We start from the raw sequence: 25,471 nt of genomic DNA, 5'->3' as shown, positions 1-25,471 counted from the left end.
ATGTACCAAATATATTTACAGTCAATCTTAACTTGCCAGTGGATTTGTCCTGATAATGAATCCCACATTAACTGGCTCCAAAACTTCCCTGAGACATGAAGTCAAACCGTTTCCAAACGAAAGATAACCAAGATGTGTCCCTGTTGTTCGTCCTCATTGTTATTCAAGGAAACATAGAGATTTATTTTGGCTTAGTTTGCTGGTTTGGAAGATACTGCTGCTGTGAAAGAGGCCTAATAAATATTTAAAGCGCATCAATAACGCAGGATCACAGAAAAGCTAATGAGGCTACAGTGGCACACAGCTGACTCGTGACAATCAGTGTGTGTGTGTGTGTGTGTGTGTGTGTGTGTGTGTGTGTGTGTGTGTGTGTACAGTTAAGATGCCGTCCTCAACTCATCTCCTTGATGCATCTACACAAAGGAGATCGAGCAAGAATGAGAACAAAGTGACTCGTCGTCTGTCGCTCTTCCTGTGTGCGGCTACCTTTGTGTTATTCCTCCTCGTCAATAATGCTCAAACACACTGTCGTGCAGAAATGACATGTTTGCAAGTTTCTCCGCTGTCTGTAACTCTGACAGAGAAACCAAGACCGGAAACTGCTGTCTGGCTCGTCTACGCAACCATTTCTGCACATCTAAAGCACTAAAGGAGCAAATACATCATGCATGAGGGATTTCATCTTTACGACATCTAAACTAGACTGTTATACATTCTATTCTGTTTTTCCTTCTCTACACCAATGTCTTTATTTCCTGTTTTGGCAGCATTTTGAAGATACATTTCCGCTTACCTGCTTAATAACAGTTCAACTGTCCGTTATGAGGCTTGTTGAGGGTCAGTCAAAGTTCAGTAGGGTCTGTGGCGCTCAGTGGACCCACAGGCAGCATAGAGTTACTAACTCTGCTTTGGATTAAATGACCATTAGTAACAGACAGGATTACCAGGCGGCTCCATGAAGAGAGCTGCATGTGGGCTCATTGGGACCCAACTCTGCCAGTCTGGTTACATCAGCGACTGGGAATCAACCTCCTTCCTCATCCAGACATCCCTGCATCTCTATGTGATACCCAACACACACACACACACACACACACACACACACACACACACACACACACACACACACACACACACACACACACACACACACAGACCTACAGGGGAGACGCCTGGATGTGTGTGTTTATTCTTGGTCAGACTGTGGGATCCCGTGGCTGAAAGACACATTTGGAACGGCACATGGTTCAGTATTTTAGTATATCAGTTACAGTGTTACGGTCAGCCAGTCTGTCTGTTTGTCTGTCTGTCTGTCTCACTGACTGTCAGAGGGGGTTGGGTGTCTCCTATTGCTCATGAGAGCAAATCAAATAACTCAGACACACCACACAAATATGGAGCAGCTATGATGCAAAAAGGACAACACATCAGTAGTTTATGTTTGTTTCGTATACATTGGAAGGTCTTTGAGTTCAGTGTTATAGTTTTACCAACAACCTTCACTATGTGTAGCGTTAGAAAGTTCTGCCTTTGGCGCCATCCTGTGGAAGAATCAGAAAGAAACACTGCAGCGTAGAGCAAAGCACGCCCTTACATCCGCCTCTTAACACACACAATTAAAAGGAATTAAAATATATAAACGTATAACTTACAGAGCATCTAATTTTCTAAAAGTAAATTGCATGGTAATCTTTCAAAAGAAAGTCCTCTAACAACAGAAACACTGATTCTTGTTTTAAGAATCTTTAAATTTTCCTAAAACCAGCTGGATAGAAAACATTCAGCCAGCTGCAACTGTATTTTCTATTTATGGTAGTCATAAATCTGACATCTCCTTGCTCTTGTTAAACACAATCACATTGTACATAAAAGAGTATATAACATTTTGGAAACGAATATAATGTAATGCCATTATAACTGATAGCCTGTGCCTTATGAGTGGGCATGAATGGGTAGTTATTCCGCAGGTGGCCCCATGTCCGCCCATGCCATAATGTGTGAATGAATGTGAATGGGTGAATAACATGTAGTGTTAAAGCGCTTTGAGTGGTCGGAGGACTAGAAAAGTGCTTTACGAGTACAAGTTAATTTACCATCCATTTAACAGATGTTGTTGTTGTACATATTGACATTTACTGCAAAACTTGGCAAACAGGTTAAACATATTTTTGTATCATGCAGCTGATGGAATATTGTTTTCATACTGATTTTGTAAATATGTTAAACAATCGTTTGGGTTGGTCAGAGATTGCAGGGTATACAGTACATTTTTACAGAAAACGAATAGGCCCTACTACACACCTAAGCTGCATTGAAAAGCCAAAATGCTGTAATAAAAAAATTGCTAAAGTGAACTGTTCCTATGATAATGTTACATTTTTGATCATTTGACAAGGTGAGCGAAGCAGAACAGCTGAACCGCCATCTCAGGCCCAGAACACTAAACAGTTGAACAGGTTTGTGTCTTAAAAGACATTGAATTGCTCAATAATGTTTAGGTACTGCTGGCTGTGTTTGCAGGGCAGTGAGGTCCTGGATAGGTTGGCGACATGTGACTCTGTCTGTCCTATTGTCCTATTGCAGCGTGTTACTCATTGGCGTGTCACATGAACACAACTGCATTGTTGTTGTCAAAACTAACCGCTCATTGCCACATGGAGTCATTTCTCCTGATCAACTAATTGCGCTGGGAAAACAGAACAGCGGTTTTAATAGATTAACTGGGAATGAAGATGATTCAATAGAGCCCACGACACAGAGAAAAGCAATGGTGAAAACATTCAAAGCTAACAAGCAATCAGCATCGATGGTAAATATAGTTTCTTCAGTAAAATGTGTGTTTTGTTGTAGTTTGTGAACAATAATAAATCCTTGCTGAGCTCCCTCTGAACCAGTCGAGGGCGACACGGCGGCCCTATTCCCCATGAGGAGCCTCTGGTTTCTCCCCTTCCTCTGTCGCTAAGGGGATGCTGCTGAGAGGCCAGAGCAGCTCCCTTAGCAACCAGAGACCAGAAGACCTTGATAACACTGTCAGTGTTTCCTCTCACTATGGTTACTGTCAGCTGGTGTGAGTGGTGCAAACGATGTGGACACACAAGTTGTACAGCGAGAGAGAGAGAGAGAGAGAGAGAGAGAGAGAGAGAGAGTGTGTGTGTGTGTGAGAGGGAGAGAGAGAGAGAGAGAGAGAGAGACACACACACACTAAACATGCTCCTTTTGGTAAACTGCTAAACTGCATGTCGGAAAAATATGAAGTGGCTGGTATCCTAGCAACAGACAGCCTGGTGCTACATAGCTATAAATATCCCGTTGGTGTGTGTGTGTGTGTGTGTGTGTGTGTGTGTGTGTGTGTGCGTGTGCGCGTGTGTGTGCGTTTGGTAGCATTGACACTATCTAGCAAGAGTAAACTCAGGAAACAAAGAGGACTGGAAATAGAAAAAATGAGAAGGAATTGGGATGAGAGAGAGAGAAAGATGGAGGAAGGGATCTCAACAACATGAGATGAGGAGACACGGAGCAGTAACAGTGGATGTTCTAGTCTGTGTTACTGTGTGATCCTCTGATCAACACACACAGTCTGGTATTTGGCTGCTTGTCCCGCGTTCAGCAGTGTGAGCACTGGGCGTGGTGGTGCAGTGATCTCCTCTCACCACTAGGTGGGTCACCCGTTCCACTTCAAGGGAGGGAGGGGGGAGAGAGAGAGAGAGAGAGAGAGAGAGACAGAGAGAGAGAGAGGGAGAGAGAGAGAGAGAGAGAGAGAGCAAAGAGGTTGGCTTGATTTAATGCCAGGGGCAATCCTTTTCATGTTCCCACTTACTTATGGGTGGGAATGTATAAATGAGAGACAGGGCGATCTTTTAGTCTCTGTGCCACAGAAAGACACATCTTTATTAATATTAGTATAAAACAGTAATTCCTCCACTTTCTTCAGACATTTGCTAATTGTGGGAATATTCTGCATCCATGCGTCCTTTATACAAGTTGAATTGATGTATACATTTGCTTTAATCAAACCCCCAAAGGGTAAAAAACAGTAACCTAATCTCTTGGAGACAGATTGCTACTGAACTTCCTCTTTGAATATCCTTTCATTTTGTTTTGTGGGTGCCGGCCGCCTTTGAACAAGATGGGTGGGCCAATTACCAACAATGCATGAGCATTAACGGATTACAGCAGATGTTCACGTTGACTAAATATTGGTTTCAACGTTATCAAATGTCACACATGTCAAACTAAGATTGAATTTCAGCTGTAACCGCCGTGTGAGAGTGCAGAGTAAATTGAGGAAACCAGTGGGTATACGCTCACATGCAGTAGGAGCTGTCAAAAAAAGGACAAGCTCAAAGAACAACACAGAGAGAGAGAGAGATAGAGAGCAACTTCAGCTCAGGTAGACATTACTCCACTATATCTTTACTTAGCAATGTTCATAATGGTAAATAAAGCTCTGCTTTGCTAAGACAGCGCCCCGCTGGCACATCAGTAACAGTATAGACGGGAAGTGGTACTGCAGCATGAGAGAGGAGAGATGCTTCCAAAACAAAAACACACAACGTGATCATTTAGATAAGTTGAGTGAGGAGTTGATGTGGGGAAAGGTTAGAGCTAAAATCAGCGTCACACCACAGTAACTAACGCGCTGTGTTGTCCCTGTGTGTCACTCTCGCCGCTGGACTGCTTGTCCTGTCAACACAAGCTCTGATTATGTGTTTGCCAAATTACAGGAGAAGCTAGGACCGGTTGAGAAAAGCTGGAGAATCTAAATGTCTTTGTATATTTGGTCTGTAATTGCCCAATTTGGTCTTTGGGCGCATTGTTATTTTCCATTGTTTCTTTTCTGCTGAGTTCTGCTGATACAGAAACCAGCTGGTTCAGGACCTCCACACGTGACCAGCAAGGGTCTGAACATAGATGGACTGGAATTGAGAGCTTTGTTTTCCGTCTCCGCACAGTACAACATTTGCATCACTGCTGCCAAGCCACCTGTCTATCTCCTGCTTCATACTACCCTCAGTTGTGAAGAAGACCCTGAGATACTTGAACTCCCTTGCTTGGGGCAGTGTCTCCCTCTTAACCCGGAGGGGTGAATCCACAGTGTTTCCGGCAGAGAACTTTGAGGACTTCGAGGTTCTGACTCTCATCCCCACCGCTTCAAAGTCGGCTGCAAACCGCCTCAGGGCGCATTGAAGGTGGTTGAAGGCAACAGAACCCCATTATGTGTGAGACGTGTTCCACTTTGTGTCGAGTTTACAGATACAACGACCTTTGGTTCAACAAGAAACGGATGGCTCGTAGCAAGTAGCCCACCGTCGTAAGCCATCTCTAACTCCACAAAACACATGTAGAGTGGATAAGCAAACTCCATTAACCCTTGCAACTGCCCCTACCAAGGTAAAGAGCTGGTCCACTGGTCCACTGCCTGGATGGAATCTGCATTTCTCCTCATGGATCTCAGGTTCAACAATCGATTGGAGCCCACGTTCTACCACCTTAAAATGAACCATCAGTGTTACCCCGATAATCGGAGCACACTGTCTGTCCCCTCTTTCAAAAGAAGGGAAGCTCCACCCCGGCCTGCAGGTTTTTCCGCAATAGGTGCCAGGTTTTAAATCGAAACCACCGCCTGTTATGTGGGCAGAGATTAACTTGTAATTGCTAATTCAGACTCTCAACAAAAGACACCGGTGTCAAAGTTTCGACAGGCGGGAGGAAGAGAAAGAAAACAACGCTAAATTAGCTGGGGCAGTGTGGGCGGGGCATCAAGGCTACTGTGGCATAGCATTTTTTTAGGGATTTAAAATCCAAACTAGGGCAATCATAGCCGTACACATTGATTGACCTGGTAATGCTTTATGGCTACAATGCAAATCAATGTGTAAGCAGGTAGAAATGTAGTTGTCACTAATTTAAAGATGAAGTGTAATGCAGGTGATTTAGGGGGTTAACACTGGCCGTGTGCCTGCTGGGCCAGGCTCATTAAAAAGGCTGGCTCTAAACCAGGGGTCGGCAACCTGCGGCTCCGGAGCCCTTTAGCCCGCCTTAGCCCTTTAGCCCGCCTGTTGCGGCTTCCTGAGGCTTTGACAAAAAAAACAACGTTTTTATTTAATTCTTCTTTTTTTTTGCCCAGTGGAACAATCTTTCAAAGGGAACTCCTCTTATCTTGGCGTTTGAGGTGATATTGGGTCACTGAAAAATAAAAATAAATGTTTAAATATTTCTTTAACTAAAATGTTTATCACATCCTGTCACGTTGCTGTCAAGCAGATTCCCCTGCAGGTGCTACTCGTGATTCACAGAGCTCCGCCCTCGCTAAACTATCAACAGAGAAAGGTAGTTTAATTCTGCGTGGACGTATTAATTAGCTTTCACTGCCAACGATGCTGCTGACCTGTATGCTTGATATGTGGCGAGGAGTTAGCAAACAACAACACATTTAATGTTGAAAGACTCTTCCAGAACAAGCACACAGCATCTGATGAAACGTATCAAGCTGCAGAAGAGCGATTTATCAACTGCTGCAGCAAACTGAGCAAAGTAAATATACTTTCAGGAAGTGGATAAAGTCTCCAAACTCCACTCCTGCTGCTGGTTCTGCGTCAGCTCATGAGACACAATGAGACAGCAATACAACTTGCTAAACTTGTTCTATAATTTCATAAATACAACAAACTATAGTTTGTTGTACATATAATATAACTATATATACAACTTCATAAGCTTTGATATCAAATAGCTTTTGCGGCTCCAGACACTTTTTTTTTATGGAAAAAAGGGCAAAATGGCTCTTTGGATAGAAAAGGTTGCTGACCCCTGCTCTACACATCTCAAGGTGAATGATGATAGCTTGCATTCTGCTTGATTTCAGAGCAGGCCGTTTAAAAATGATAGCTAGTCTCTGACAGGCGATAAGCTCCACTCTCTCTGTCCTCATCTCATTCCCTCCCACCTCTCTGCTCCCTGTCTTCCTCTGGGCTTCTTCATTCCCTCCTATATCTCTCTAAATGCAGTCTAATCTACACATCTTTTTTTCTGCACTGAAAAGCAATGTATGTCATTTACATTTAAGTCAATGGGCTATTTTGGAAGTAGGTAAAACATCTGATTATTTCTTCCACACTGAAAGGTTAACATTAGGCGGTTCGGGGGTCCTGCAGGGGTTTAGATAACTGTACTCACCGGTTGAAGCTCTGGCTTCACAAAACCAACGCTCACGGTGGGCGCTTGGACTGCGGGGAAGATTCGGTCGCGAATTTTGACAGGATTGTTGCATGAAAGCAATGTTTTCACAAGCACACCGAATCAAGTGTGAGAAGAAGAGCTGAAGCTGGACTGCAGGTGATCTGTGCAAGCACAACATTAATCTGCAGAATTTGAGCAGAAATCAAAGCGCAAGTGAGTGTGAGGACAGAGTTTTGAGGGGGGGCGTTAAATAATCTGAAGTGAAAGAAATAAGTCATGAACACAAAGAAAGAACACACTCTTGATATTCCGATAAACTAATTTGCATTCATAAGAAGCGTGGTTTTTGTTAATGAAATTCATCTCATATAACAGCTGCCCCTCATTCCTCCACCTTCTATTCAATGACTGCATCTAATATCAGCCCTAGGATCTAATATCTTTAACTTTAGTGATGCGTGACGCGTTTTACCAGCTTGCATAATAGAAAGTACAGAAGCAGTAAAGTCAGTGTGCCTCATTCAACAATATGTTACTTAGCTAAATGTTTTTTTGTAAATTACAACCTTCATTTAAATACGCTACACAAGCAGAGATCTTCCGGCATGGAAAGGTTTTCTGAGTAATGACTCCTCGTGACTCTTAGATGACATTGGCGTGGCTTTATACGCCCTCAAATTAGTACAGAGCCAATACAACCAAAACTGTCCTCATACATGTTGCTGCTGAATGGCTTATTCACCTTTCTCTTGTCTTTGTTGTTTGCCAGACCTGAACAAGTCTTGATAACTTGTGGGAAAAGCTTGACAACTCCATCTAACTTTATTCATCATAAATAAACATCATATTGCAGGTACTTCTTTGTACTCTTGGATATTTAAATAACTTCTCTAGTGACATTTTGCACTGAATTGTGCACAATAAACCATTTGTGCAGGAGAAGATGTTAATTTCCCTCCATCTAGTGCAATTCAAAAATATATATACATGTTTTGTGTTTGTAACTCATCACTCAGTGTAGGTATATTTGTCCTGTGTGCCCGCAGCAAAATTACTGTTTTTACTTCTGTGAGTTGTTCAAAAGTAGGCGGCAGATAATATATTACACAGTGCTGTGTGGTAGGATGTTATTTGCCTGTTATTTTCTAAAGCAGAAAAAGCCTAGTGAGGAAGAGCCTGTTCAGTTCAGCAATTCTTCTTTTTATTCAATATGAAAAGGATGAAAGTCTTTGCCACTCGCAGCCCGGTTCAATATGACTTCCATGTGTGAAGTATAGGCACTCGGTCTGTTTCAGTTAGCAGGAAGCTAATGCTACTTCTGTTATCTTCTGTTTCATTTGATGGTGATTCATTGGTGCTTTTTTCACAGGATTTAAAAATATCTCACCAGCAGCAAGGCGGTGAGGTCACTCTGGGTCATCGTCGTCACCCTGCAGGATCAAAAATCAATATCTGATGTTCTCTTTTGTGTGGCCTCCCCTTTTCTGTCTTCATAAAATGGCAATAGATCTTTTCAAGAAATAGTTCAACATTTTGGGAAATTTGCTCATTTGCCTTCTTTTCACGAGTTAGATGAGAAGATAAATACAACTCTTCTGTTTGTAACTTGAACATGAAGCTAGAGCCAGAAGCTATGTAGTCTAGCCTAGTGTAGAGAAAGGAAGCATGAGGAAACAGTTCACCGGCCTCTGCCCAAAGTTGTCTGAAGTCAATGAGTTTTCTGAATGGGTCTTTGGTTAAATGCATGATACAAGGTCTGTGTTTAACACAAGCTTAAGATATTTTGTTCTATGATATAAATGCCCCTCAAGCTTTTACGTGTCTTAAAAAAAGGCCATTGCTAGCAAGAGGCTAAAAGAGCTCATGTGAGCGTGGCGTAGTTCCTTTACAGCCCAACGTTGGCTATTTACTTCCACCGGTTGCATTCACACTTGGTTTGATTTGTGAAGATTATCTTGCTGAGCAAAATGTGTAAGTATCATGAACATGCATGCCATAGAGCTTAAATCCAAGTGGCTTTTTCAAAGGGAACCAATGCAATGCTAACTTCCAGGGTTGGACTACAAAATACGTCGGCCCTGCAGCACTTTGTTGGGTTGCTAAATATAGCCGGTTCAAGGCTGGTAGCAAACCTGGCAACCTCACTGTTACAACAAGTCTCCCTCCGTGAAGTCACTGCACCCGCCTCCACCCGCTCTGCCTCGACACCCCCGCTGAGCCAATGAGTGGGCTGCACTCTTTCACGCTGTTCTATTGTCTGTATGCAACTTTAAGACTAAGTCTTAGTGCAGAGGGTTTTTAATTTGCTGCTGCGCTAACCTGTGTTATGCTTTTACTCTTTTGGAATATCAATTATATGGTTGGTGCCGCCACAAATTTTTACATCCAACTAAAAATAATGTTATTTAGTATTTAATGGCTTGTTTTAACAACTTCCCCTTTCAACATATCATAATATAACACAACATAAGTGAAAGACAGTGGGAACCGCTATAGTGATCAGAGTTCTGCTGATCAAACGCTTGGGACAGAATCATTTGCATCACTTGCAGCGAGTCTGTAAATAGTAAAGCTGTCAATTGCATTAGTTTACATTAAAGTCAATTAGATAGTAATCTGTATGAGAAATAAAATAAATAATAAAATTCTCTCAAAATAATCACCCAGCCGTACCAAAACGTTGTGTCGAGGTGACCTTCCAGCCTTCAATCATCGGCTTTTGAAAAGGCAACAACATAAACATGCAAGACTGTCGAGAGCAATTTGATTGATCTGATTTATTAGCTTTAAATTGCCTTACAACATTAACACACAGCCACAATTGTTATTAACAGGCACAGCTACAACATTGCAATATGTGCTATCAGGCTAATGCGCTAATAGCGATCAGCATATGGTTGCATCTTACTGAAACAGTTCAAAATGACCACACTGACAGTGCGTGTCCAATTGTGTGGACGCTGGAAACAACTATTGGGTTACAACAGCTACTGGGGATACAAACAAACAAACAAATAAACAAACCAGATAAAGAGAACATTATTTGCCCAATTAGAATGTTTTGTTACAAAGAGGAGAGGTAGAGTGACTGGATTTTTTTTTTTAAAGCAATCACGGTGAGCCCACTTGATAAGATTCAGAGCAGTCCTTCTTTGCACCTCTCTCTCTCTCTCTCTCTCTCTCTCTCTCTCTTTCTCTTTCTCTCTCTCTGTTCACCCCTCCTTCTCTGCTGCTGTCTGATGGCTCTCTTCATCTGCCCAGCCTCTCTGTATTATCCTTGAACCCTGTGAACCCGCCTTTTCCTTTAAAGCAGACTGGCACAGCAGCGAGGATGAAAGAGTCCTCTCTCTCTCTCTCTTCATGTTTGAATGAATACCGTCAGACATCACCTCTCTCTGCCTCTCGGCCCACTATCACTCCAGCTCACATTTACTATTCTATCTGCCATGGCAGGGATTCTTTATGATCTGCGTATGAGTGTGAGTGTGTGATGTTTTATGTCAATAGGCCCTGCAGTGTAGTTGAAATACGCTTTAATAAGAGGCCTGTGAGTGTTATCCTGTGAGGAGTGTGTCTGCAGGATTACTCTGCTTCAGTGTACTGATATGACACAGTGTGTGTCCACACGACACACATATCAGCACTCATGAAATCAGCATGCCGTGAAGACGTGAACAGATAGCTGGACGGTGTGTGTAATACCAATAGAGGATGAGTGAGAGAATCCCATTTCATGTCGACAGTTTACGTTTAAAGAAGTGGGAGGGAATCTATATATAGTGTAAAGCCACCGCCAGACGGTAAACACGCACTATTCTTTGTTTTTTTGTTTTGCTTTGTTTCAGTGTTGCTGAGTTGAAGTTGGCATTTTAGGGAGTGTGTGTGTGAGATTTAAAAGTGTATGAGAGCGCGATGGAAAAAGTACGTTTGTTTGTTTCTGAAACCACATCACGACTTCCTCCCAGTGGGGATCAACTGAGGAGAGGACAGGAAGCAACATGTTTGTGTCTCTCCGTTATCGTCTGTGGATCACGTGTGCGTCTGTGCATGTGTGCGTCTGTGCGTGCATGTGTGTGTGTGTGTGAGGCACATATTCAAACCGTGAAAACTCATCCCCTTAAATAAAGAATTCCATTATTTTATGATCTGGGTCTTTCCAGTTTACTCACGCAGAGCATGACCATGGACGGTGCTGTAAAAGGTTATGCACAGGACACACATGAGCAAGACATGAAGCTGGAGCAGAAGTTAAGTCAGGAAGACATTCTCTACACTCCTTTTCATTCTTAATCTCAGTCTCTAATTCCATCATCTGATTGGGGGGCGTCCACTTTAAATGCACCAACCAGATGCTGCACAATTTCCTGAAGCCAATCACATCGTTGTTGTCAAACTTTTAAATAGGTTCTCCTCTCTGCTGCTGTCAGTTGTCATTTCAGGTCAAACCAGTTGCGACGCTCCTCCAGTCAGCATCAGCCAGGCTCCTCATTCTTCATCGGGTTACAGCGACTTCCTTCTTCACCACGCAGTGTCTGGACTGCAGGGGGATTCTGCATCACTACCCCTTGATTATTATAATTCAGGATGGTTTCCAATCGACAAAGACTTTGCACTCTTCAAATATTTGCAATTGTAGTAAATTATTGTTAAATTCTAAACAAGTCTCTCCTGATTTAAGTGTTTCTAATTGCACGTCTGAACATTCTCTAACCCAGTGGTTCTCAAATTGGGACACGATTTTTTTTTATATATGTAAAAGTAACATCCATTAAAAAATCCTTGAAAAATTTTTATTTAATAAATATTCAATAAAATAAAAGTAAGTTCATGAACTGAAATTGATATACTCTATATTAAATTACATCTCTTTTTCAACCAAGAATGCTTTGCGCTGGGTTTTGGGGTATTTGGCAGAAAAAGTATATGACAGGGGGTACATCAGTGAAAAAAGGTTGAGAACTGATCTAACCCATACATCCAGTTAATAATAAAAACAAAACGGAGCACATGTGGTTAAACTGGTGATTTGTTAACAAGACTAAGCATCTACATCGAAGCTAGCAGCTCTGTGAGGCTGCATTTAGTTTGAGCTGAATGTTAAAATCAGCATGCCAGCATGCTAACATGCTAACATGCTTGTGTCGAGGAGGTAATGTGAACATTTGATGATTAGCGTTTCACATGAAGTACAGCTGATGGGAATGCTGTTAGTTTTGCAGTTATTGCATGCAACATAACGAGAGCTGCATACTGGACTCAAAGGTGGCGTCACTCACTTAAATGAAAATTGCTTGTTGAGTGAATAATCATAAACGTTTTCTAAGCTCTGGGTTTCGCTTCTACATTATGCGGCCCACTGAACACAAGCCTTAGGGTTTCCCACACTACGTTATGGTTGGCCCATGGACTTTACATTGGAATGACTCAGCATATAAGAATAGCTTTGTAGGGCCTGGGAAAGTTTTATGAGTAAAAAGGTTTCCTGTGAACCGTTTTACAGACCCCTCTTTTCCAAAGGTACTTCATGGAGTAAAAGCTTTTTGGACCGCAGGGGACATATTTGTGTTGCAACTGGGACAAATTGCCAGCAAGGCTGAGAGGCTGTACAAGCTCCCTTATTAATTATTTGGTCATAAACCATGTTCATAAAAGTATTGGACTAATTCAATACAGGTATTACAGGTCATTTACCATCTTCCATAGAAATCCATCCAAAGGTCATCAAGATATTTAACTAAAAAAACTAAATCTCAACCTCATGGTGACGCCAGGAGAAAAGGAATCACCAAAGTCATTAGGATGCATTGTATCTCAACACAATGGCAATCCACTCAAGAGCTTAAGATATTTCAGTTTAAACCAAAGAGGTGGGCCGACAGACGGACTTTGCTCTCTCGAGACTCACACTGCCACGTCAGCAGGGGAAAGATTCGGTCTGGTTGTTGCGTTAGTAAAATGTTCCCAGCTGATGGGAATGACAATCTGACGTGCGTCACTGTGACTGTACATCAGTCAAACCTCCTTGGCTCATAATATGCCAGAAGCTAATGAAAACTGTGACTTTAATATAAAACTCAAAACCCAAATGTAATCTGTGAAGACAAATTCCCAGTGGAAATTCAGGATAATGAAAGAGCTGAGGATATATTATCTGTATATTATTGAACAGTAGTCACTGAGAAGTTGCATTAGTCAGCCTGATGTGTTTTATAAACTTAAATCTTCTCCCTCTGTGACGGCAGCAGCATCGAGCTGCCTGCTGGCTACAAGACGCCCAGCTGTAAACAGAGACAGAGCTTATTAAAATGCAATTATAAGAGATCAACACCATCATTTGGTTTCACAGTGTGCACCAATAGTACGCTGGTTTCATTTGAGCTGTGGTACTGTACTGGTTTTATTTCCAGTTCTACATCTCAGTTGGAAAGCTGTTTACAGAGGTGTGATGACTTTTTTTAGCTGCCTGACTAAGCGCTTTACCAGGTGTTCAAATAATCCTGCAATTTGTGCCACCGGCATCTCCCTATTTTAGAGAACGTGTTTAATTTGCGGGTTTTAACTTCAACAGTCAACTTTCACAAACTGAACGTGAGACTCTGCTCGGGAGCAGTTTCCTCAGAGCTGGAAGGTAAAAACAGCGATGTGACGAATGACTCAGAGGCAAGCAGAGGCTTTTTTTGTAGTCATGAAAACAGTGGCTTTTTAATGTAAACACTACATTCGATTGGTTTTTCCAGCACGGACATCCCACATGAAATAACAACCATTCACTAAAGAGGAATAGATGGGGGAGGGAGAGAGAGAGAGAGAGAGAGAGAGAGAGAGAGAGAGAGAGAGAGAGAGAGAGAGAGAGAGAGAAAGCTGCACAGAAAAAAAAGCATTCACTGGGTAAAGGACCGAACAAAGAGGTAAAAATATTTAAAAAAGAAATAATGAAGGTATCAGGAACAGAATGCCAAAGAAACAGGTATATCATGTCATTATACAGTTGTTTTCTCTTTTCAAAACTAGAAATCAAGAAGGCAAGAAAGAGAGGTCAATATAGATAGATGATAGATAGATCAATGAGAGGTGACATAGATTAGGTATGAACAGATAACACATTTCCAAATCTACTCATTTTGTGTGTGTTTGTGTAAGTGCGAGCAAATGTGTGTGTGTGATGTGAGAACTGTGCTTTTCATTGTAGACCTGGAAGGTGTGTGTGTCAAACTGAAAAGAGACAGAGAAGAAGTAGAAGAAAGGAGCATGATTTTATACAGCATCGATGTGTGAACATGCGGCGTCCCTAACTAGCGGACGCAGCGAGAAACGTGCTCTCCCCAAAAAAAGTGGTTCATTTTTTCTGAAATAATAAAAATAGATATTGTTATAATATTATATTTAATCGTTCTGAGTCAGGCTAAAGTGAGGACACGGTTCTGATGCAGGGAAACAGGCAAAACGGTAAAAAGAGAGGTGGCCGGGGAACAGTTCAGAGCTTTACATCACGGGGCCGTAGGAGATCGTCGTGGTTCCAAATCAGCTCGCTGTCAAATTGGAACAATCTGCAAAACGTCTTTATTTAAAAAAAGGGATATAGAGAAAAAAATGTTTTGTAGCTACAAAGCACAAGTTATCTTTTTAGAATATTACAGGATCATAATGATCATCGTTGTTCTCAATGTTCATTGGTCTTATTAATTATTTTAGGTCTAGATTTTTTTTGTCCTTTTTGACTGTTTTAATGTGTTACTGCAAGAATCCCAACATCTACACTTCTTCTTCCAAGCCACCCACATGACCTTTCAACCCTCCAAAACGTTGACTCACATATGTTTGTATTTGACACCGCCCCATCCTATCCAGGAACCAATCATTGCTCTCCTTCTGTTGCTGCTATCACCCGCTTAAACTCTTTTTTTTGTTTTTTTTCTCCATCTTTTTTTATTCATCTTTTGCTATTTTTATTGAAATTATTTTTTTAAAGTTATTATCTCAACAGCATCTATGCAAAGCTTCTTTTTCATTTTTTTTTTTATGAATTAACTGGTCTCTTTATACAAAGTATATCATGCTATCTGTGTCAGGGTTTGAGGAGGAATGGGAGGAGAGGAGGGAGGGAAAGAGAGGAGATGCCCTTTGACCCCGAAATCAGGACGGCAGGGAGCCATGCAGAAAGAAGGCGCAAAGAAAGAGCGATGGTTGGAGGTGAGAGAAGTAAAGGCATGTTGGTGGTGTTTAAATGAAGAGATAGAGAGAGTAGCATGTGTAGGACAGGTGATCAATCAATAAATAAATTAACAAAATTAATCAACCATTATCAAACCAGGACTGAGTTTCCTTGCATGAAGAATGTTAGTAGGTTATAACAGTGAGGAAGATAGAGTCATGACGTTGTGCTCTTGCTTCTAAAAGCGTAGCGATCTACAGTACAGTACCTCTGTTATATGGCACTGATAGGACATTTAGCACATTTCCTATTGGCTCTCAGGCGCGGGCACAACTGGAGGTTGGTGAATGGCTAAGGCCGGGTTTGGGAAACAGGAAGCCTCACTTCCTGTTCATGAAAACCGGATTGTGGGAGTAAAATGATTCAACGTACCTTAAAAAGCAAAAAGGAAATTGACAACAAACATCTTGAAATGTCTTGGCTAATGTAAACAAAAGACTGATGTTAAAATAAGTGTTGTCAGTTTCAACAGGTCTTTTTAAGGTTTTTCGCCGACCTGTCCGGTGTTTTTTAGTGCTATCGACATTTTCACATATTTCCTCAAAAAATGTTATTACATAATCACTACTATAGCAAAAAACAAACAAAATAAGACACACATAAAATGTGTCAAGGTGAGGCATAATGTGAATAAAAATCAGTGTACAGACTGATACTCATGTAATAAATATAAACACGATCAACAAAAATGAAACATAAGTCATATTCATAGCAATAATAATAAAAAAAAAGTCTGCCAAAGAAAAGTACAGGTTTTGTTTTTGTTAACAACAAAAGACACAGCTGAGAAAGAAAAATAGAGGAGGACGGGGAATGCAGGCTTTCATTGACTTTGTTCAAGAAGTTTTCAAGGCTTCAGGTTTCGTGTTTTTTACTAAAACAAATTTGTTTGCTTGGCAGCAGGCCAGAGAACATCAGGAGGAGAAGCCGGAGCGTGAGGAGAAGACACAAGAACTAAAAACATTATATATATATATTTTATATATATATATATATATATATATACGTATGCCTATTTTTTTAAATTATCCTCATTATTAATATGTACCTAGTTGCATTTTTCTTTCTTTAAATAATCAGCAGAATCATCATCGCCATCATCATTTCCACAGCAGTGTCAAAGGAACAGGAACGAAGTGGGAGGAGGAGAGGAGGGGCGAGAGAGAAGAGGGGACAAAAGGGGGAGGACATTACGGGGGGTGTGGCGAGCTCAATACAAGCCACACCCTCGGAGGTTGTTGGCGATGATGATGTCGGTCACAGCGTCAAACACCACCTGGATGTTTCCAGTATCCGTGGCGCAGGTCATGTGACAGTAGATTTCCTTATTTGGAGAGCGGTTCTTGCTCTCGAACTGTGCTTGGATGTAAGCTGCTGCGTCGTCGTAGGTGTTGGGTCCTGGAGCGAGAAGAGAGAGAAAAATCATAGATGATACACTTCTCATACAACAGAATTGTTCAAATGACTCTCCGTTGATTTTACACTGCGTATGAATGAGATCCCAACTTATAAAGGCATTATTAATACATAATACATATAGTAATACAACTGTTACATATTATTCCAGGGTAGCGAACTTTCAGCTTTATATTTATAATATATATGCTTCTATATTATGTGTATATATGTTAATACTGCTAACGTAATCACCTGCATCACCATATTGATTAGTTTACACCTGAGCTACATTTCTCCCTCGTCGGTTTAAAAACAATATTCTCAGAGGCTCCTCGCAGGAATAAAGGACGGAGGTGACAAGGGAGGGAGGAACAGATGCCACATGTCAGGTGGACTTACTGTGATTATCAAGGCAGTTAGAAACTAAAAAAGCATGGGAGCCAGCAATGAAAAGGATCGTGTGAGAGACCTGCATGTGTGTGTGTGTTAAGAGGAGACAGCTCTCACTTGCCATGTCCTCTTCTCTCTTCATGGCTGACCATGCGTGATGCGTGACCGTCTCCTGCTCTCCGACTACCATCCCTTCCTTTTCCCTGCCACGGCTACATCTGACTCTCACTTCCTTTTTTCCTCCTCTCACAGCTTCTACTTGAGCCTCACTCAGTCCTTATCATGGATGCTCTTAAACACAGTCACGTACATCTTTGTGTATATTTCTCTTTTCAAATGAAGGTTATACCCTTCAGGCAACATCACACATTTGGTTTCGGTGCTCACTCCTAATAACTGGCTCAATGCAGCTGCTTTGATTAATACTGCCACATCTCTCAGAAAACTTAAAAACTCAGAAACAGTTAATGTCCAGATTGTTCCTTGTTGAGGGATATGGGATTGGGTAAGAGAGGGTGACATGTTTTTTCTTTGCCTGCTGAATATTAGATGAGAATATTGACACCACTCTCATGTCTGTACGGTAAATAACAATATATATATATACGTACGTATATATACGTATATATATATATACGTATATATATATATATATATATATATATATATATATATATATATACGTATATATATATCTATATATCTATATATATACGTATATATATATATATATATATATATATATATATATATAAAACAGTCAGTTAGGTTAGCTTAGCATAAAAACAGGAAAGGTACAAGCTAGCCTGGCTCTGTCGACAGGTAACAAAATCCGCCAACGTTATGCTTCGCTCATTAAATCCCTACAAAGAAACAATGAAAATATGACAATTTCCACTCCAAAGAGAATTATGTGCTGGACTTTTAGTTGGAATCGTTAATTTTCTACTTTTGCTTGGATCAAAGCAACAGGATATAACTAATATAATAATAGAGGCACTGGTACTGTATTCTGTCTTTGGACAGAGCCAGGCTAGCGGTTTTCACCTGTTCCCAGTCTTTATGCTAAGCTAAGCTAACCGGCTGCGGCCTCCAGCTACATACTTAACAAACAGGCATGAGAGTGGTATCAATCTTCTCATTGCAAGTCCAACAAGAAAGTGCAGAAGCATATTTCCTCAAAACATTTTTTAAAGGCATTTTTAAGACGTGTTTTGTATAGTGTTGCTGTTCTGCACTTAAGAACTGCCTTTCAAACCTCATTCCTCAGTCATGGTGAAGCTAAAATAGTCCCGTTCAAGAAGCTGTCATGTTCTTCTCATTTTATACCGTGGCAAATTGATCAGTCCAGTTAAGGTACATTGGCTCTATTTCCATCTTATGTAATTGGATTCAGTGTCACTGGTTTGCAGCTTTTTGTGTTCGCTAAGAAATCAATTTTCTGCACCTGTCAAGTTTGTTGCTGCCGGGTTCAGAGAGCTGCTATTTGTCACCTATGCACTCAGGGAAAGTGTCATTTCTTTTATTTATTTGTGTTCTACCTGTGTATTCGGGGAAGCAGATGCTGAGCGCAGACTTCTTGATCTTTTCTGCAAACAGATCCTTCTTGTTGAGGAAGAGGATGATGGAGGTGTCGATAAAGAACTTGTTGTTGCAGATCGAGTCGAACAGCATCAGAGACTCGTGCATGCGATTCTGCGGAGGATGACAGAAGAAGAGGGGAAGAAAGAAATGGGTGGGAAAGATGGGGTAAAGAATCAAATTAAAGAAGATGGACGAGATGAGAGATTAATGGGATGGGAGAAATAGAAAGAGAAAGAGAGGATTAAACAGAGAGAATAAAGAGGTGACAGAGAGGGGAAAAAGAGAAAAGACGAGAATAAAAAATGAATGAATGATGATAAAGAGAGAAGAGGGAAAAAGGGAGAAGTCATTGTCATGGTCACATTTTAAACTCGACACAAATGAGCCAAACACGTTGCATACTATTTTACACAAAGATATAGAGAGCAAGAATTTCACACGCCTCATTAGCAAAAGAGAAAGGAGAGAAGATAGAAGCCTTTCTGCACAATTATTGCTTGTTCATCTTTAATTAAATTTAGTATAGTAATTGAGTAAATGGATATTATGCAGTCAGACAAAGATCGCAACTGAGGTTTGATTTCTTCAAACAACCAAGAAACAGTTTAAGGAAATTCTTTCCAACGTTTAAAATATATAATCCCAGTTTGGGAAAACGCAGAAAGGGACATGGAAGGAGAAAAAAAATAAAAGAATCAACACACAGCCTCAGCATTTCCATTTGAAATATTCTGCAAATGCAAATGTGGTCAGAAAAACCCCACACATATCAAGTTACTCATGTGGTGCTTTATTATAAATACAACTTTTAATAAATTATCACAGCAGTGAGGAAGGACACAGCAGATACATTTTACTTACAGCGCTCAGGAAGATACACAACACGCACACACACACGCGCAGAACCACAATACACACGACTGTAGATTTTGCTGTATGTGATCTGTACAGTATAGACAGGACGTTGGTTGGTATTGAGAGAGGAGTTAAATGGAGGGTAAAATGGCTGCAGCAGTAAGAGTTGAGAGCATGATGAATGCAATGACTTCTCCCAGCTCACCCTCTGCCTCCTTAATTCCTCACGTTCATTAAGGTCATGTGCCCTGTGGCTTCCTGAATCCTCTCCCAGGATCTCCCTGGTCTGCAGAGGCTTAAGGGGGAGCTGAACATATTATTACACCACCCAAAATTTTCAGGTAACTGTATTTCAAAACTTTAAGCATAAATAAGTCAGCAAAAAGACACTACAGAAGCTCATTTACATGTCATGGGATCAAATTTCAGCCCCAAATATTTTTTTGGCTGTTGTGGGACTTCAGAAATTGTTTATGTTGCTCAGGCATCGAGTGGCACATGACGCTAACATTTCTTTTGTGCCACCACCTGCTGTGTGATGTAATCGGACCGTTGCACCTGGATGAACCACTGATTGTATTATTCACATCAGACTCATCCACTTAAAAACAAATAAACTATTACCCATAAAATCTGACCTGAGACTACATTACCCACAAATCTCTCCTTCACTGCAACCTATAGGAGGCTATTATTTATTGGTGAAACTGAAACTACGTTACCCACTAACCTCTCAGCCTCGCCCCTGGTGTAATTTCTCCATTTCTTGCTTGAGAGCTTATGGTCCAATTACTATATATGCTTATATATTATACCAGCATTTAAAATGATAAAATTGAGCAACAAAATCAGTCAGTTCTTCCTGATGACATCAGAACAATTAGTGGACTCTCAGAAGAACCCACAAACCTGCGCGTGTAAAGGTTTGTTGAACTCTGACAAGGTTAACACAAAAAAGGTTGTTTATTAAAGTATACTGTATGAGATACGTAGCATTTGATTTAAAACACAGTTATGGCCCTTTAAATTCATTTCTAGATGCATCGTGTCGGACACTGGAGGATCTGCAGCGCAGGAACCAGGATACACGCTGCTCTGTGCACAGCTGAGGTCAACTTTCCCATTATGTAATGAATGTAATAAGTCAGAGGAGAAGAAAAGCTTCCAGCAGCTTCATGTTTGGCAAACAAACCAGAAAACACCTGAGGCTCTTTGGTGGGATATGGTGATATTATTTGGCACGGGCAACTAAGGTGACATTTTGAAGTCTCATGGGTGCATTTATTTCTTCAGTGTGTGTGTTAAGGGCGTGTGTTAATGTGTGGAAAAGGGTAGACAGGTGCCTTCTGGGTAATTAATCAACAGACACTGACTCCACCACAAGCCCCCCATGGGCTGATGTTGTCCACACACACACACACACACACACACACACACACACACACACACACACACACACACACACACACACACACACACACACACACACACACACACACACACACACACAAGCAGGCTGATCAACAGCCTCAGGCAGCGCTCTAATTAGGGAAACTTTGCACAGATGCAGTGGGAAGAACCGGTGATATCATCTACCTGTTTAAAAAAAAATAATCATAGCTTGAAGCAGACGGACCCTCTCTATTTTGAGTGTGGTGGGAATGAAGCAAATGCCCTGCTCATGAATAAATGAAGAAGCTGGCTACCTCTGTTTGCCAGAGAGCACTCATACCAGTGAAGCTGCAAACAAACTCATCTGAGTCGATTCCACAAAATCCAACAGAAAAAAAGCTGATATTTGATATATTTCCTGGTATTATACGCATCTCTTTGGCTGTTCCCACAAAATGCACACACCACTTTTCATTTCAGCTTAGCACTACATCAAACCTCCATCGTCCAGCAGCTCTGGGACGAGAGTATTCAGCCGAAAGGCAACTCGCTCAGCAGAAAGCAAAATAACGGGGTTGAAACAATAGTAAGGAGGTTGACAATCTAATCCCAGAGGACTAGACGTACCCAGAAGCACACAATCTTTCCAGACTCACTCTGGCTTATTAAGGCAGAGAAGTGGACAATAAAGATATTACACTGTGCAGCTCTACACAATGGACGCTGTCCCTGGGCCCTTCAGAATAAATGCTTAATTTGATGCACCATCTGTGAATTGTCTGTTGGAGTCCGAAAACGACCACTTGTAGCTGATTTATTGTGACGCATGAATGCTGAAACATGAGGGGCTGAAATATCAATCCGAAAAGAATAAATAGCGACTTCCACATTATATTTTCAAATATTAAAAAAAGAAAAGAATACATCCTTCTTGCCTCTTCGAATGAAAAAAAAAAATGCATTACATAACAAAGAAACTATTTCAATAACCTTTTTTTTTTTACAGGGACCAAAACATATTTACTCTCAAAACGAAATGCATCCAGGCCCAAAACACTAACGACGCTCATCCTTTGCTTCATGGAAACACACATCAGTTCAGATGCATAAACTCCTGCTGGGTAGTTTTATAAAAGATGACAGGCAACCATTGCTCAAACCATAATCTCTATAAACAGACTGCATATGGCCAAGATTTTGGTTTCAGAAGAGTTATGGTGTTTGTTTGTAGTCGGGTAGTATTGGCCAATCACATCTGAGCAGGCTTTGGCTTCATGCAGGTACACCGTTTGTGTGACGAGCAAAAGAGGAACGCAATGGCTGAAATGCAATCTGGAAACCTATTGGCTATTGTCAACGACAATTCAGCTTTTTATTAGCTAAATAATAAACTGTTAACTGAGAAATCCTACACACGTGGGCTTTAAGTGGCATCAATCCAAAATGCAGTAAAAATAAAAAGAAGAGAAATGTGGCTTGAGAGCATGCTTGTGTTTCGATAAGGCCAGAAGAGGGCAGGTCCTACTAGTTCAATCAAGCAAGGCGTCACACTGTTTGATATGGAAATACAACATGGGTAATATTAGACCAATGAATAAGACATTGTTTTAACTCACATTATTATGACTAACTAAAATGAATATAACTATGACAAAATACAGAACATTAAAATTACATTTGAAATGATCTAACAAATAATTAAAACTGTAATTATTATCGTGAATTGTTTCTTTACGACTTATTTTTGGAAGGTTTCTCTTTTTTTTAAGTAAATCTTTTCACGTTTCTAATGATCGTGTAAAGCACTACTGGTTACCCGGTTACTTCTGTCATTTATAATAATGGTGGAGGCTATCTGTGATGTTAACCCTGGGGAAATCTGCCATGTCCGTAATTTGTCAACATATTCCGTCAATTTAGTCCAGTGCGGATCGCCATCAAATGATTTTTCTTTTTGGGAGCTTAATACTAGTCCCATGCAAATAGAGCTTTACGGTTACGTTTGCCTTGCTCTCGCTCACATCATATGGTCAAAGCAGGCTCAGCAACTGCTACTACAAATACAAATAACATGTTTTATTGTGAAAATAACATACACTTCATAATAATGAGTTAAGTTTGATTTTGTCTAATAATTTCACAATGACTGCTTCATCCTTTCTTACAGTATTCATGATTATGATCATTTACTTCATCATGTCCTACGGAATAAATACTGATTACTTTGGAGCTCATCAATAGTGCAACAAAGCAGTCAGGTGCAGCGAATACGTCATCAGAAAACAAAATAAGACGAAATACACAACAAATACAACATAATGAAGGAGGCGCGCACAAAAGCTATTTCACACAACATATATAGAAACGCTTTTTTGTTTTGCAGATGACCTTCTGATGTAAACTGAGAGTGAACTGAGCTTGACCCGGACTAGTTAAACAACATTCTTATATATTCACTTTCACATTGGCCCTTCATGTATATAAGGCACAAGTTTAAGGCAAAGAAGATTGACAACTTCAATTGAAATGATTAGAAATACTTTGGTATAATGGGAATCGCTCCTCCACCCCAGTTTGGCGGACTGCTGGGGAATCCCTATAAGATAGATCCTGTTAATAAGTAATCAGTTAATTTCCTTGAGTAAGGTGCTACTGCGTGTACAAACAAGTCACAGGAACCTTGTGTCCCTGGAGAGTCGACTGGAGCCATTGTGCAGGATTTCTGCAGCACACTGGCACAATATTTGAAATTTTGGTAAAATGAAATGCTTAAGGAGGAAGTCAAATAGGTAAATATATTCAAAGAAGTCCCAACCAACCCACTCAACCAATCAATACATTAACTAAAAGTCGAGCCTTAGGGTGAAGCCGATGACATCACTAACACAGCCGTGGCCCCTCTTTGACTGGCTATCATTCGATGACTGCACTGATAAGGGCCACACAAAATACGAGCAACAAACTGGTACGGTAAACACAAGTCAAACATCTGTCATCCACTGGCTAACATTGAACGTCTCCGTCAGTACAGGCCACACCCCCGCAGGTTATTTGCTATTATGACATCAGTGACAGCGTCAAAGACAAACTGGATGTTGTTGGTGTCCGTAGCGCAGGTCACATGGGAGTAGACTTCTTTGCTGGATGACTTGTTCTTGCTCTCGTACTGACACTTAATGTAGTCTATTCCCTCCAGATAAGTGTCTGGACCTGAGGATAGAGGCACACAGAGAAATATCACATATAGTGGGAGTCAGGTGAAGGCTTAAAAGCAGTTAACGCTAACCTATAGTACATTCAACGTATCAGCAATATTTTCTGATATTCTATGAAAACATAACCTTTGACTATCTAGCTCGGCACATATTTGCTGAGGTGTGCAGAAGGCTGCGCATCTCGCTTTTGTAGGCAAAGTCGGTTTCAGAATACTGGCAATGGGTCATAGTTGTCATAGAGGAGCAGTCCATGACACGTGTTAGGTCCTACAGCCAAAAGGATGGAACCACGAGTCAAACTGTATCCTGATCAATTTCACAGCAGTGCCAAATCAAACCTATGACCTTTGAGTTAAAGTCCATTATAAACGGTGAGAGTTCATTTTGCTTGTAATGCAAAACATTTGCCACGCAGTGGATTCAGTCAGCAGCCTCAATTTGTTATAACATTGTTGAAATTAGTCTGACCTCAATGACTGGAGTAATTTTGGACATCTACTTGGCTCTGAGCCGGGAGTCGCACTGTGGTTTTTCTGTCTGCTTCAGAGGCAACTTCATCAGAATAAGCTCAAAGTCTGGCCATGAAAAAGGATGAGGAGAGGAGAACAAGAGAAGAGGAAACAGGTTTAGAATTCTAATTCTCTCTTTCTCACAGTCTTGCTGTTTTGGTTTCTCTCCATCTTGCTTTCCCACAGTGTTGCTTTGTGCATTTTTTTCTTCTCATTTTCTCACACTCTTGCTCTCTCCGGCTTTCTCTTGTTGTGTCTCCACTTTGTTGTCTTATCTCTCCCTCTCTGTTGCATCTAGAATAGCACACTCCAGCTCCTCTCCGTTGGACTCCTGGTAACACTCCTGATTTCATTAACTCTTTCACTCATTTACTTCTTTGACAAACATCTTTGTTTCATTCCAGTCTGAGCCTGCATCTTCTCTGTTGCCCTCAAGCTTCTGTCCATCCTTCTTTCCACAACCTTTTATTATGCAGTGTAACTTTCATCAGAGATTTATCGTTCATCTAGGATTGTTTTCTCAAATCTGATAAGACACATTTATACTTGAATTGGCAGAGCTAGATAAAGGGGTTGATGATATAAAGTTAGTCTATTGACAGTGAATGATTAAGCCAGCTGGTTTGTGCTTGGTATCCAATGTAGGGCGGGACGATATGTGAATATGTCCAATGTTTACGTTGTATAAATGTAAGTGTTAAGATTACTTTTAGTCTGAAATTAACGTAAACTGTCTT

The 25,471-nt window shown here is 40.9% G+C and overlaps 1 protein-coding gene across 2 annotated transcripts in view; it reads right to left on the bottom strand.

Moving 5' to 3' along the window:
- Window positions 1–16,601: 16,601 nt before the first annotated feature.
- LOC306741247 (guanine nucleotide-binding protein G(o) subunit alpha) overlaps window positions 16,602–25,471 on the bottom strand; it is a gene marked incomplete at both ends in the record, with an annotated part of 79,532 nt that continues 70,662 nt past the window's right edge. The window contains 2 exons of one of the 2 annotated variants that reach the window (XM_079223503.1): window positions 16,602–16,789; window positions 18,721–18,874. In XM_079223503.1, the coding sequence (XP_079079629.1) occupies window positions 16,602–16,789; window positions 18,721–18,874 (342 nt within the window). Of the gene's footprint in view, window positions 16,790–18,720; window positions 18,875–24,032; window positions 24,221–25,471 lie in introns of those variants that run through there. The other variant, XM_079223502.1, reaches the window with a different exon arrangement.

This window comes from Taurulus bubalis (assembly GCF_910589615.1).
Source record: "Taurulus bubalis genome assembly, chromosome: 9".
Taxonomy (NCBI): Eukaryota; Metazoa; Chordata; class Actinopteri; order Perciformes; family Cottidae; genus Taurulus; species Taurulus bubalis.
The sequence above is the reverse complement of the archived record's forward strand: the minus strand, read 5'-3'. Positions and strand labels throughout refer to the sequence as shown.